General features: G+C 37.9%; 1 protein-coding gene across 1 annotated transcript in view; it reads left to right on the top strand.

Annotated features, from left to right (window-relative positions):
- The window catches only part of RNGTT (RNA guanylyltransferase and 5'-phosphatase), a 191,722-nt gene that overhangs the window by 26,604 nt on the left and 149,100 nt on the right, over window positions 1-16,018 (top strand). Inside the window, exons 7-8 of the mRNA XM_042894031.1 lie at window positions 724-833; window positions 1,446-1,547. Coding sequence (XP_042749965.1) covers window positions 724-833; window positions 1,446-1,547 — 212 coding nt within the window. The remainder of the gene's footprint in view (window positions 1-723; window positions 834-1,445; window positions 1,548-16,018) is intronic.

Genomic DNA, 16,018 nt, shown 5'->3' with positions numbered 1-16,018 from the left:
TCTGCTGCCAGTAAGAAGCTCTTACTTTCCATGAATGGAGGAAAGCACTGAATTTTTGGTAGAAGAATGCAATTTATGTATTTTTTTAAACATTTCCTAGTTTAATTTTGTCACTAGTTTACAGTTTACTTGTTTTGAGGCTGTATTTTTTGACACTTTTTTTATTCCCAGAAATAACTCATTTCAGTTCTTGGGTTCATTATGTGGCCTACATATTTGACTTTACTGACAAAGCTGAACTGATCATGGTGTTTGGGGGACAAATAGAGTCATAGTATCGTAGAATTGCTCAGGTTGGAAAAGACCTTCAAGATCATCGAGTCCAACCACAACCTAACCATACGACCCTAACTCTAACAACCCTCTTCTAAATCATGTCCCTGAGCACCACATCCAAATGGTTTTTTAAGCACATGCAGGGCTTGTGACTCAACCACCTCCCTGGGGAGCCTATGCCAGGGCTTAATAAGCCTTTCTGTAAAGAAGTGTTTCCTGATGTCCAACTTAAACTTACCCTGGTGCAACTTGAGGCATTTTCCCTCATCCTCTCTCCAGTGAGAAGAGAAATAGTGCTGGACTGGAAGAAGTCTCTAAACCAGTACTGCTTGTTAAGATCATATGTTGCTATAACAGACTGAATCTTGTATTGTTGTTCTGATCTGCTTTTATGAAAGCTTATGTACTGATTTTTTTTGTTTGTTTGTTAATTTTATTTCTATTTAGGGTGCAGTTTTCTTGGAAGGTGTAACAGTGAAATACGTGAACCAGGTGACAACACAACCAAAGTTGGGAGGAATACAGCAAAAGTGTCAGCAATTCTGTGGATGGGAAGGGTATGAGAATATTTAGAACTCCTTCATTTATAATGTCTAGAAATGTTACATTTCTAGTTTTGTAGGAGAAAGTAGTCATAAAGAGTGTCTATTTTTAGATAGACTTAAAAAAAAAAAAACCCTCCAAAACCCCTCAAAACTGAAACAAGTGAGGATTTATACTTCGATTGTACAATATAATACTCATTTTTGGGGGCTGACTTGGTTTTATGTCCAGCATTAAAATGGGTGTTGGTTTCAATGTCTCAGATTCTGAACTTCTCCTTTGTAAAGCTGGAGCTCAAGGGAGTTGCTTGCAGTGGTTCCAAACAGTCTGAAGCTTACAGTTTTTCCAGTGTTTCTAGTTTTAAATGCAAATGTCTCTTCTTCTAAAATTAACATTTTGCAGTTCTGCATAATTCATTATTTTGTCATGGACAAGTACCCTTATTACTATCAGAAAAACATTTAATTCCTCTTGCAAAATGCCTTGTTGGGAAGGTGTTCTAACTCAAGGTTAACCTTGCAGCGAGTCTAGAACAAGATGCGATTTCAGTCACATGATGTTAAAAAATGCATTACCTTGTGTGACTGCTCACTGCAGAACATTAATAAACATATTTCTCTTTTTAGGTCTGGATTCCCCGGAGCACAGCCTGTTTCCATGGACAAGCAAAATATTAAATTTCTGGAACAGAAACCATACAAAGTTAGCTGGAAAGCAGACGGCACACGGTAAGCTCATTTTAAATGAAAAAGAAATACCCTGTAAACTGGGTGGAAGGTTGTATTTTCTCAGGAAAGTGAACTAACATCTGCAATAGACAAAGCACATTCTAACAGCAAAACCGACTCCAAAGTTTTATTCATTTATTTTTTCTTGATCCCCAACATTTGTTGATGTTTGTGGCTGAATTTCATTTTAGCAGCTGCTCTGCAGACTGGCTGTGTGTACTTTTATTCTTCTCTGTGATCCTCGTCTGTCTGTCAGCTAGGATTTGCCAGTAAGGTCTTAGAATAATCTCAGGTAACAGTAAGAGTTTGTTAAGCTAAAGAATTTGTTTATAAAAGCGAAATTAAAATTTATATTTGAGCCTTCAGAAGTAGATTAATGTTAGAAATGTCATGGTTTCTGTTTTTCTTCACACTGTGATTCTTTATTCAGATTTGTGGTTCAATAGTTTCGTCTTCCCTTACCAGTTCTCTTGCTTTCATTGTAGGGGGGACGCTTTTTTCCTCCCTTTGGAAACAGACTACCACTTGATTACATTGACCTTTTGAACCTATTCAGTGTTACGATTGCTAGTTTGAAAAGCATCCTTACGTGCAATTTCTCTTTTTTTGTGTGTTTTTTTTTTCATTTGTCTAGGCACTTCTATGATTTTTAGATGCGGTACAATACTGCGTCTTGTCTACAGTTGCCAATGCAGAGTAGTGTGGGTTTCATACAAGCTTTGCTGTATTTTGCCTTATTTTGAGTATCTGAGCTATTGTGTGGTATCTCAGATTGTGCTATAGGTCTGTACTTTGGTAGTCAAGCATTCCTTGTTGTGACTGATTGTTACACACACACACACACACACACACATAGATGAGAGAAATATGTGTCTATAAAATACATACAATGGAATTCCAAGCACCAATTTGTTTGACTTATTTTTCCACAATATATCTTGCAAAATAGAAATATTTTGCCCTTAAGGCAAAAATTTTGAGGCATTGTGTAAAAAAATCAAATTCTGTTGGTAAGAACTTCTGCTGTTATTTCACTTGAAGCAGGATTATTGCCAATGCTTCAGAAATTTAATTTGGCTTCATCTTGTCAAATCTTGAGAACTCCCAAGAAGGGGTTTACGTAGCCTTTGAGTAATCTGTTCTGGAGCTGCAGTGCCCATCCAGTGGAGGAAGCTTGGTTTTTCTTCTTGATGTTCAAAGGGAACCTCCCAGGTAGCAATTCATAGCTGTGACTTCTTGTATCGTTTGTCACTACCGAGAGAAATTTGGACTGTGTCTTTAATTGCCATTCATATACTGCTAGGTTGCTGCCTGGTCACCCTTTGGCTTTGTTTCCTCTCATAAAATCATAGGGCATTTTGGGTTGGAAAGGATCTTTAAGACCATCCAGTTCCACTGCCTCTGCTGTGGACAGGGACACTTTCTGCTGGACCAGGCTGCCCAGGGTACCATCCACCCCAGCCTTGAGCACATCCAGGGATGAGGCATCCACAGTTTCTTTGGGCAGCCTGTGGCAGCGCTTCACCACCATCTGAATAAAGATTTCTTCCTGATACCTGATGTAAATCTCTCCTCTTTTAGTTTAAAGCTGTTACCACTAGTCCCTTCGCTATGCTGCCTGGCAAAGAGTCTCTTTCCCTTCTTTCTTCTTTCTTGTAGACCTCTCTGTGTGCTAGAAGTCTGTGCTGAGGTCTCCTCAGAGCCTTCTCTTCTCCAGGCTAGACAACCCTAACTCCCTCAGCCTTTCTTTACGTGTCAGGTGCTTCAGCCTTCTGATCATCCTTGTGACCCTTCTCTGAACCTCCCTGTCATTCTTATGCTGAGCACCCAGAGCTGAGCACAGTAGTCTAGGTGGAATTTCACAAGAGCAAGGCAGAGAATCACCTCCCCCACCCTGCTGGTCACAATTCTTTTGATGCAGCATGCAGTTGGTTTTCTGGGCCACAAGCTCCTGCTGATTGCATATGCTCAGCTTTTAGTCCTCCTCAACCCCCAAGTCCTTTTCTGTAGGGCTGCTCTCAGTCCATTCTCTGCCCAGCCTGTATTTCTGTTTGGGTTTGTCCTGATGCGGGTTCAAGACTTTGCATTATGGCCTTGTTGGACTTCATGAGGTTCACACGGGCTCACCTGAGTGTGTCAAAGTTCCTCTGGATGGCACTGTCTCTCTCCAGCAAGTCAGCTGCGCCACTCAGCTTGGTATTGTCCATAAATTTGAAGAGGGTGCATTCATCCTGCTGTCTGTGTCACTAACAGCTGCAGTTGCCTTTTTTTTGCAAATTTATTATGGAAGTACTTAGTTTAATTTTTGATATTAACAAAACCTAATGGTCTTGATCGAAGTCACTTTACAGCTTTGTGAGAAGTGTGAAGAAATATGCTCTGCCAGTTGTTTGTTCATTGAATGCTGTTGCTAGCACAGGTCGGTTGATGGTTACAAGTGCAGCAAATGCATCCAGCATTAGCATGCTCCAGCACGATGAGAACATCATTTGCGATGCGTTCCCTAGGAAGGTTCTCAAGGTGACCAGATTGGTGAGATTCTGATTTAACATCATCTGCAAGATATCCTTTTGTTCCTTTCTGATGTGTATGAAAAACCTGTGTCACAGAATATTTCCCCTCTACTCCCAGCAGCTAAGAGGAGGTACATAGAGTATTTACTAATCATGTTGAAATAAAACTCCAAGTGTTAGGTGCCCCATTGTCTTTGTGCTCTTGCAAACAGGTATTGTGGTTCTTCATACATGCAAATCTTTCTTAATTTGAATTCTGAAATTCCAAAATGATATTGTATGAAAATAAGAGAGTATTTTTAAATTTGGAACATTTGTGAAATTACAACAGTTTTCTTGAGTGTTGGAATCTTCTTTGGGGATTGATACTGTAACCTTCTGTGTTTCTTCAGTGTTTCTCGTTTCAAAACTGAAGTCAGGAATACCAGATACTAATGAAAATAATCTTAGTCTCTGCCACTGATAGCATTCAGATCACAGTCTTCCACGTCATTGTAAGCACTCTAGGTAGATAGTAATGACATTTCTTGCATTTTATTCAAGTGTGTCTCACTAATAGGAACTTATAGGCTATCTTCTAAAGGTTTTTCTCACTTTCATTGCTTTGTTAGGTTTGTTATCTTCAGTTTTAGAATGGAATGTTCTAGATAATGAAAAGCCTTGAAAATACGGGGAATTCAGTGTCTTATGAGAATTACCAAGATGTTCCACTTGGACTCCATCAGGATTCAGCACAGTTCAGCCAGAACTAAGCTGTCTTCCATACAAAAGGTCTCTCAAATGTTTTTCATCTTTGTTGTTTGTACTTCAGGGTTTTATTAGGTTGGGCAGAGCACGATGTGAAAATACAAAGCTCGCACTCCATATGACATCCAAGCATTAAGAAGTGTGTGAGAACGTCGGCCTTATCACCTCAGGGCTTGAGCACAGTTGGCCAGTATTAATGTGATGCAGGCATTCTGAGAACGCGAGGTTACAGAAACATTGTCTTGGGAGATCCAGGCTTATTCTCAGAGCAGTACCGTGCATTCAAGTGCTGCTGAGCCTGAGCAAATAAACTCAGCCAACAAAACTGACCGTGCAAAGAACTAGATGGGATTCTTTGCATTAATTGTGCTTTTAATTCACATTCCAGTTATACCATCTATGAAGTTGACTTCTAAAACCATGAAAACATTTGCGAAGTATTAACACACACAGGTCAGGTATTGTTATTGGTAGTTCTTGCCTTTTCTGACATCTTGATCCTTAAGCAAGTCTTTGTTTCCAGGATTGATTTACACTAATATTTTAATATGCATTAAAGACATTTCGTGGATATGTTTTTGAATAATCTAGGCCTATTGCTTCTAGAAATAGTGATAACAGAAAATGTTACTTTGAAATAATTTCTTTACTGAAATCTATTTTACATTAAAGAAAAAAGAAATAGCTTTGCCTGCAGTATCTCCTGTATGCTTTGCCAGTGAACAATAATCCCTTCAAAGCTGTGGATCATTGACCAGTGCAGATTGATTTAGAACAAGCAGTAAGATGCCGTATTAAAATTAAAATTAGTGCTACTCTGTAGGGTTGTAAGCTATTTTTCACATTTTGTTTGTGTTTTCAATATGAAAAGCTTTTCTTTGTCACACTGTATTCATTTGGAAAATTGAAGTCTTAGGGAATATTCTTATGCAACCACACAGGACATATTCTGCATTTGGAGTAGTTACATATGAAATAGCAGTGCATGTTGAAGACTGCCTTTTGTGAAAGAAATTAGAGTGCATATAGTTCCTTAAGAGGAATTTAAAGTATTTGGGGTATTTTATCCCGTGTTTTTAAAATTCAGAATGAATAAAGAATAGGAAACTGAATAGCTCTGTTGAATCTTCTCAGAACGTATTAACTTACGTTGGTTGTGGAGATGCACAAACTGATAGCTGTACTCAGAGAAGAAAATGGTGTCACGCAGGCCTAGCGTTAATGAAATTCAGCTGAGGGAGTGCTGTGAAAGAGATAAAAGACAGAAACCTGAGCTATTATTTGGACATTTAGACACCGTATAATAATAGCTACTCTAATCAACAATGAAAAATGTCTGGCAATTTTTATATTGGACACGCTTATTATTTTGCTGTTCTCCAATGATCCAGACTCCACATGTAATTGAACACATTTTCATTAATTGTTCTGAATGCTTGTGTTGACAAGCATGACCTTCCTGAATTTAATATTAAGACATTTGTTACTGGAGATGTATTTACAGATACCTGGTTCACTTTATCTGGAAATGAAACCCCTGTTGTTACATCTCTGAACCTATTCTGTCAAATGTATTGTAGATGCAGCAGTCTATGGTATGTTTATTTCAGGGACGTTTTTTTTTTTTGCTTGCACAGTTTTGTTCTAGTTGTTTTCCTGCCTTTTTGATTAAAAGAATGCTACTGTTTCATCAGACTGGCTAGGCTAATAAAGAAGTAGATGCTTAACTAATAATTTTATTTTACACTTTCTCACTTGAATATAACTTGCTCATATGGGTCAATGGCAGTATTTTCTCAGCTTAGGCAAACTTATATTTCACCACTGTTAAATATTTGCATTTTATTCCTTCAGTGGTTGTTCTCTCTGGAGGTTTTCATAGTTGAAGCCCTTATTTTTAGGTTGCCTTAACTGACATAGAGTATTGGTAATTTCATGAGGACATTTACTTTTCTCCAAATACATCTCTTCTTCCTATTGATTTTAACTGGAGCTGAGGGTTCTTGCTTTCTAAGTATTGCTATATTTTTCTAACCATAGTGAAATGAAAAAAAAATTAAGGTATTTCTTGAAAGTTAATTAACAGCTGTCAATGACTAAATAATGTGATTTAATTAGCTAAATTGGTTGACAGTGATTCTATAAAGCATTTTTGGAAAATTACTGGAGTAGCATCTTACACACTTTCATAAACTTCTGGGTTCTGAGTTTCTTTTCTTGGTCAGAACTCCCCTGTTACAACAGATCCTGGAATTCAAAATCTCCTGATTTACCCTTGCTTGCTTCATCCTCCTTCTCAGAGGTTGTGCCTGAGCCAGTGGCCTTGCTTGCTCACTGCCTCACTTTGAATCCTTCTGTGAGCATCACAAAGTGCACATCTTGTCCTTGCTCCATGTTACCTTCTGGAGCAAACCAGTGTGCTTGCTCCAAAGGGAAATGCAGTGTGTTTTCCACTCTTACCCAGGGTGGTTCTTCAGTTTTGATCTTCTATTCTCAAACACTCCTATATTTACTCCTGCACTGCCTGTGGGAGCATATGTACCCACAGAACTGCTATAAAGACACTGCTAAATGACAGTGCAGCTGCTTTTTATTTTATACGTTTCTAAACTGACATAATGACTGCTAATGCTCTGATCTCATGTTCTCTTTTTTCTTCCTGGGTGGACAGTATTGTGCTGTGCAGCACTCCATAAAGCACAGTGCCTGTGGGCAGGCATGGGAGATGCCCAACTCCCAGTGCAGTCAGAATGTTCTGTGCAGCCATTCAGCAAGGCCTACAGCAGGTGCTGTGTGTTTGGTCTACCAAATCACTCTGTTTTCCTTTCTGAGTTAATGAGAGGTTATGGCCTAGGAACTTAGCAAACATTTTTATAAGGGCCTATGTGAAAATCCAGATCCGTGTCTGTCTCACATTGAGGCTCTCTTTGGAAAAAATACTTCCTTTGTGGCAGCTCTTTGTGTATGTGTATGTAACTATTACTTGGAAGTCATTCTGTTTTGGGAGAATCACTTCTAAAGTCATATTGCATTATTATTGACAGAATTACTTGAGTTTGCAGTTATCTTGCCTGGTTTGACGTGAACTCCATTCTGTATGCTTATTGAAGCAGTTGTCAAACCTCTGGTGTCTTAATTTTTGTGGTAATCTATTCATAAGACACCAAAATCCAAAGGACAAATTTTCCACTGTTGAAGTCCCACCTTCTGGCCTTTTAAGTAGCAAATACACATTGCAGCTTAGCAGTAGCTACAAGGTACACATGGCTTTATAAACACATCCAGTTTCGTAGGGCTGGGATTGCAGAAATAGTAGATGCTATCTGAATAAGATAATTGTTATAGTGTGTACAAGGCATGCTGGATGACTCGGTGTTACCAACTTTGTACTGTAAAGTCATTAGCCCAGGTGGTGAGCGGCACACTGTATCCCATGGTACAGGTCTCATTAATAATGTTTGTAGCAGATGTTTGTTCTAATGAGTGGAGCTGGATGTTCAGACAGAAGTAGGGTCCGTGAAGTAATGAGATGCCAGTTCTGAAAAAAAAAAAAAAACTCTTTCCACTAAGAATAATTAAAAGCTTTAAAATGTCCATAGAATAATTCATATTAATCCAATCAAAGAGGACGTGAGTTTTATAATGGTAAAATGTGACTTGAACAAAATACAAGCCATTAATGGATATGAGTTACTGTCTTACATTTGTGTGAGTACCTTTTTATTTTTCATGTCTGTATGCATGTACTTTTAGGATTGATTTTATTATTTTTTACTAATGCAGTGGCAGTTTAATTATAGTAAATCAGCTATTTAGAAGAAATACAGAACAGATAGTTCTTGCCAAAGGCTGTTATAGTTGAAAAACATCCATATCAACTTGGTGGCTCACAGATACCTAACTGTGAACAACTAGGTACAGCATGTTAAGCCTCTATGAGAATCACTACTAATTGTTTAAAAGGCATTCATAATAAAATATTTAGTAATATCTATGAAGCTAGTAATTTTTACATAATTAGAAAACTGCATGCTTGAAAAAGGCCTGCTGCCTACGTAACTCTCATTTTAATAGTGTCAGTAGAAAATAAACGTAGTGAGGCTGCACTTAAGTGTATGGTAAAATTGGTGCCCAAAGTTTTTAAATTGTTTATTAACCAAATAATAGTAACTTATGTGCTTTGGATAACTCAAAATAATGCTTAAGACCTGTAATGGCATCCTAGGTGTCTCCAGTTCAGCTTAATACAAAGTGAAGAATTTTTCTATTTTTGTGAAGTTCAAAGTTATTGCCAGCTATAGTTTTTTCAAAACCACACTTAAGACTGTTACTTGAAGGATGAAGGATACCTACTGGGAGTACTTCTCATGCTTGCTTTTAAAAGGTAATGGATATAGGGGCAAAAAATTTTTCCCCTGAATTTGCCTCAATAATGTCTTGTTTTGCTGTCCTATGATCCTTTGGGTGGTGGGATGAAGCTTATGCTTCAACTGAGAAATATCAGCTTCCTAATATGAAAAATTGTCCAGAAGTCTTTTGAGTTGAGAGTAACATGTGGAAAGGTGATCATTGCCGAAGGTCAACTTGACAAAAGTGAAGAAAACTGAGAAACAGATCTTCTGTTTTAGAGATAACAAGATAAAAGGAGGTAATGCAAAATTAATGTGGCAGGGAAGAAAAAAGATCACCTGTTTGTATAAGACTGAAGAAGAGAGAGTTTTCCATGAATGTGTCTGTAGCAATTGGACAGATCAGTACGATGGGAAAGGCATTATAGCAAAGGTGTGATAACCGAAGGACCAGCAGAATAGAAAGATGCTATAAAGGAAGGGAACAAGATTACTCACCTATATCAGAAGATCCTAGGTTTACAGGGGAAACCACCAAGGAGAGATCTTCAAAAAGAGAACCTTCCCCCATGGCAGTCAGCCTTTAAATGAGGTCTAAGAGGTACAGCCATGCTCCACCCCTTCAGGTCACACTGCTGAGTTGCCTTCACCTGTGCTCCCAGGGCTGACCGGTCCTTTCCCCAGGTGCTCAACCAGTGGTTGTGACTCAGCAGTTACCATACAGCATCCAACTGTCATCTCGGAGAGGCAGGAAAATGTTATAGACAAAGATGAGATAACAAAGCTGAATGGAGAAGGACAGGGAAGATTGGAGAGTTATACTAATCCAATTGAAAAGACAAATAATGGAATTGAGAATTCATTATTTAGAATGAGAGACCAACTTATCTTGAAAGCAGATTTAAAGTACGGAAAGATTGTCTACTGAGAGTGAAAATATTAAGATGGGATTGAACTTGAAGGAGGGTCTATTGGGAATGAGAAAGAGGACAGATTAATTTTCAGATTGGTAAAAAATGATGGGCAGGTTCTTGTAGACATGGAGGTTTATGCCAGCAGTGGAAAATAACTGAAGTGGAGCATTACACAAATGTTAGCATATTCTTTCCTGGTGTGGAGGAGGACAGTAAGGTTGACTGCTGAGGTTAGCCAGCTGGCATCAGACGTAGTTCTAACAGGGAGATTTAGGGCCATTCATTGCTGAAAGGCATTTATGAGCGTAGAGGTTTTCTCTAGGTATGGATACCCTATTTCTTGGTGGCCTTATTTTCTGGCCCTAGATGGCTAACAAATAAATCAATTAATGTTGTATCTTGGGCGTCTAATTATTTCCTTGTATTTAGTGTTGATAAACATAAGACTGTTGATTATTGTTTGATTAATTACCATTCTTGGAGTCAGGAAGGGACATTTTCTTGTTAATATTGCGATGGGATACAGACCAGTCTAGAATTTTCGGGGCATTTTTAAACTGCACCTTCCTCTTCTTCCTTTCCTTGGTTATCTTAAATATATATATATATATATATATGTGCATATATATATATGCATATATATACACACACACTTAAAATATTTATCAATTTTGCACAATTGATTGGTAATGCTGTGTATCCATCCATTCCTTTGTTGAGGCACTGAGATTTTGAAGACCAGAAGTGCTCAGGATTTTGGGTTTGGCCACGTATTGAGCAGGCTTTTCAGGAATTAATGAATTCATGAAAGGAGTGACAGGTTTTGTGAACAAGTGGGCTTAACTCAAGTGGTTTGATTCAAAGTTAAATAAGCTCTGTTCATAGCGTGTGCTTTTGTGACAGTCAGCAGCAGGCAAAGCCTCAGCTCTTGAATGCTAATTATATGAATGCTGGCGTAGTTCATGTGTGTGTAGGAAAGTTTCTGATCAGACTCTTGTGGTTATTTTTAATAACCACAAGAAAATAGGAGCAGTAAGGGTTTTTCTGTTACTGCTGTGAAGCTGCATCAAAACAGGATGATATTTAAAGAGACGTGTAGTAAAACCTTACTGAAAAGGGAAGAGTGACTGTTGCTGTTCCCTTAGTCCTACCTGCGCAGTTTTGTTGCATGCTATGCTTTTAAGATCCTTAGAAGGGAAGTGCAGTTTTTATTTACGCTGATATAGATCCCAGTGTTCCTGCTTTGTAATCACTTTAACTGGCTCTTTAAGATAGGACAAACCTGCTTATTTTTAAACTAATTATGTAAGTAGAAGGCTCTTCCTTCTACTTTTGGAAGAGCCTTGATTGACGATGAATCTGGGATCCACATAGGATTTCTATTTCTGACTTTATTTTGAAGAAGATATTTAGTTGGAAACAGTATGTATTTTGGCTGGAAAACTGAAGTTGTGAAGTTCATACAAATAGTTGCACTAAAGCATTCTCCTCCACACCTCCCCCCTTTGAAACAGTATTAAAAGATAAGAATAGCTTTTATAAACTTCAGTACTAATCAGCTGTTGAGCACCTGCAGTTGAGCTCTGAAGTGTGCAGTAGTAATGTAGTGTCAGGCTGCTCCAGCAGTACATAAAGGCACATGCATGATTAAGGATTATAGAGTGAGGTGTTTTGTGTTTTTTTTTTTAAGGTTGATTTATGACATTATTATATAAAATGTCTTTTTAATGGTCGCTTAGGAGAACAACTCGTAGATGTTTTATAGCACCATAAACAGCATTCCTTTTAATTTTCTGAAAAAACAAATGCTTAACTCATAGTTTTATTTTGTGTATTTAGGTAGGTGGGTGAGAGAAAATGAGACAGGGAAGCAGAAAAGATGTTTTGGATTACAAAGATGGAGCAGAGATGTGTGTCTTTACTCTCTCTACAACTTAATAGTTACTTAGTGTGTTTGCACTGGACGCTAACCTTAGGATTACAAGACTGATATCAGCCTGTTTACCAAAGCATTAGAAAGAGTGAAAATTGCATTCCTATTTGAGTTTTTATCTGAGAGTGCAGGAAGCCCCTTTGCGCACTGAGTTAAAGGCACATTACACACGTGTAGTGTGTCCTGTAGATCATGATGAAGAAGCACTAGCACAAGATTGCCTTCATCATTTCCATCATCTTCACCAGTTGATGTGTTCTCAAAGGACAAACATTTTCTCACTTTTTACCCATTGTCCATGGAATGAGAGCACACTTACATTTTCCAGAGGTTGATTTTTGTTAGCTGCTCTCAGGAGACACGATAACTCATTAGTTCTGGTTAACTATATTGGTAAGTCTCCCTTTACCGAGGGATGTAGATCAAATGGAGCAGCACAGAGTATCCTAAGGTGTTAGGCTGGTAGCTGGAAATGTTGTGTATAAATATTGTTACTCTTAAGAAGTTTGCTCAAGGCAGTATTATTTTAAATGGCAATAAATGTTACAGACCAGATCTAGCAATTTCACAGCTCCTGGGCTAGGTTGCAATTGGTGGTTGTTTTTTAAATCTTCAAGCTGTATTTGGAGTGGGGTGTGACTGTGTGTGTGTGTATTTATTTATTTACTGCTGAAGCACACTGATTCCATTTTGCTTCTTATCACTCTCCTGAAGGTCTGTCTTTTAAATCACTGAGTCGGTATAGAGAAATGAATAAATGGGTATGACAAGTCACACTGTCTCCAGTCTGGATCCAAATTGGCATGAATGTCCGAAGAATACTTTCTTATTCTTTATTGTGGTCTCATTTATACGTGTCTGAAACAGTCACAACTCTGAAGTGATATCACAGAAGGAAGCTCTTGCTTCTTTGTTTCTTTCTTAGGGGTTATAAAGTCCTAGCAGTGTATTACCTTGCCATAGGAAGGTACATTTTGCAAAATACCAGGCTTGATGTTTCACAGATCTGGAGCATTCTGATAGCATACAAGTTTAAATGCTTAAAATTCAGAGCCCTTTGAAAAGTGCTGCTTAGCAATTATTCATATGAAACTATTTGAATATTTGGACAGACTGTCTTCGAAGCAAGCTCTTTTGTTTATTTATAAAGAGTTAATGTATTAAAATGCTTATTAGGTAGCTTGTGCTACGAATACTAATTTTAGAGTATTCAACTGTAGTCCTAGAATGTTCTAATTAGACCAAGATAAATGGTATGCTTGTGTGTGTACCTAATGTTCAAGCCATGAGCATCAGAGAAAAAATAATAAAGAAATCATTAATCATTCTTGTAGACCACTTCTGATAGTGAAACAGTGTGTCCTCTGCTGTTGATTCTCTTGGGAGCAGCATGGGCACATTTCATGAAATGTAATGGATTAAGTTTATTTGGGGAAGAATGATATTGAGGCTATAGAGTGCAACTGTACAAATATCTAGGGCATGTTTTCCTTTCAAACTAGCCCTCTAATCTGTGGGCACAAATGACAGTTGTAGCTTCTGAAGCTGCTGCCTGCGAGGTAGACAGAATTGACCCAGCGTGTGTTCTGGCGTAAATCATGTCAAAGTCAGGGGAACTTTCTTTTTCAAAGCTGTAAATACTCTTTTCTTTAGTTGTGGAGCTCCATGGGAAACATGGGAGTTCTCTTTCTTGGGAAAGGAGGAAAATAATTACTTGTCATCTGACATTAAGGTGGTGGGGTTTTGTTTGTTTGTCATCTAAATATATTTACGTCACTGCTTCTTTGCATTTCTTTTTTGAGCCTGTTACTTCAGGCACAGATTTCCCCCTAAACAAGGCCTGCTCCAAAAGTAATGCCTCCTATTTTGTTATGGTGGTGCATGACATCAGAGGCACATGTTGGTGGGATGGCAGTAGAGGCTGAATCTTCCCTCCAGTTTTCCATTACGTTTTGTTGCTGTGTGACAGATGGCAGCAGAGGGGCGGTCTGACAAAGTGTTTTCTGACATGGAAGTGCAGATGAAGGAAAGGTGTGTCACTGAATTCCTCCTCACAGAAAAAATGGCACCCAGTGATGTTCATTGACACTTGCTGAACGTTTATGGAGACCAAGCAGTGGATGTGAGCACACTGAAGGCTGGGCTGCACGGGCAACATCTTCCTAAAATGTATGGAGGAAGATTGCAATCTAACAAGTTCAAACTAGCTTGAAGCTGAGTATTTGCCATAAGTAATAAAATGGATGTTTAATGTAAGAATTTGCTAGTTCAGTCAAGCTTTTGACATGAGATTTTTCAAACAAATGTACATTTTTAAAAAAGTAGTCAGAGCATTATATGTACAGTTATTTTCCAATAGTGTTCTTCCATCTAATATAGAAATGTACTTTAATGTACTTTAATGCATACCTGACCACTTACCAGCACTGAAGTTTCAGCAAAGCAAAGAGTATTTACTATTTAAAATAAATCTGCTAGTATACAAATTCTGTTACTGGTTCACGTATCTTCAAGCTCATTAACCATCTTTTCTTCTGAACATCATATACTACATAACAACCTATAAGTATTCTTCAGTATTTTTTGGTTGTAGGTAAATTTACTCTTTGCAATAGGTCAAATCGCCATAACAAGATGACTGCAAATTTAACCCATAAGGTTTAGTATCCTTTAAGAAATAGAATGCTGTGGAGATAGATAGATAGATAGATAGATAGATATAGATATATATTTTTTTGTTTCTTTAACTTAATTAAAACTCTGGAAGGCTGTCAAGAAAATGCTGTAACTGGATAGTCTTTTTTTTTTTTTTTTTTTTTTTTTCTTTTTCCAACCTTGTTAAATTCTTGGTTTACCAGCCCTGCTGCAGTTTCACAATCTAATAATACTTTAGATAGAAAATATATAGTTTTACATCATTTTTTAATTTGCCATCTGTTAAATTAACTAAAGGCATTTTTATTCTTAATTTATAAAGCGGGAAAAGCTAAAGTTTGAACTCAGTCTTAGCTGTGATACTTAATTAGTAGAAGTGATACCAGCTTCCATGCTTCTGCATTTTTCCATGCTCTATAGTTATCATTACCCTTCCCTGTATTCAAAAATGAACTTCCCTATTAATGCTGGTGCACAATGTGTTCCAGTTGAGAGTATTCCAGTGAATTGTATGATGTTGCAACACTTTCTGTGTTACGCACATCTTAAGAGTTGTGTGACCTAAAGGTTTGTTAGCTGTTTGTTTGTTTGTTTTTAATGCAGGTGTGTTTTTGTGCTCTTGCTGACCTTTGAAAAGTAGCTGCTGTATTGGCTTTCTCAGTTGGAGTTAATTCAAAAGGTTTTAAGGGGGAGTGTATTGTTGCATCTGCCTCTTCCTGCCTGTGTTTTGGTACCTTCTGGATATTGAAATTTGCATATTTCATGATTGTGGTTTGGGACATAAAGGTTTCTGTTGCAAGTGGTGTAATCTCCAGATTGTCTACTTCCCTTTTCATGATTTTCTGGGTCACAGTAGTTACAATGTTCTCTGGACCTTAAGTTGTCAAAGGGAGCAAATGAGAAGGGAGACTTGAATTCAGAGTTGAAAGGGGAGCGGTGACGGGCAAGAATAAGAAAAAGAATGTGGTGCTGAGTGAGGTAACAGTAGAATACTGATGATTTGTAAAGTCTCCGAAGACCAATAGCCTGTACAAGCTCTGGGATTTCTGTTGTCTTACAGTGGTTATTTGTGTGTGTATACAAGGAAGAACATCTTGGAGGGTTCTGCATAAAGGAAGTTTGTAGTCTTGAGTAAGCAGGTAGAAGAATACATTATCAAAATCAGGGCGTAGAACTGTCATCTTAATACCAGGGGGTCAATAAGACAATTATTTTTTCCCCTATCGAATCAGAGCAGCAAGATGGAGGAGTCTGAGTGATTCAGAACATGAAGCTGGATATTGGGAATCTGAGCATTTAGATAGGCTAGGATAGCTTTCTTGACTAACATGAATATTGGAAACGTCATTTTTTGGGAAAG

This window comes from Lagopus leucura, unplaced genomic scaffold (genome assembly GCF_019238085.1).
Source record: "Lagopus leucura isolate 7727_CA_CO unplaced genomic scaffold, USGS_WTPT01 Super-Scaffold_73, whole genome shotgun sequence".
NCBI lineage: Eukaryota > Metazoa > Chordata > Aves > Galliformes > Phasianidae > Lagopus > Lagopus leucura.
Note: the sequence above shows the minus strand (reverse complement) of the source record. Positions and strands in the feature narration are given on the sequence as shown.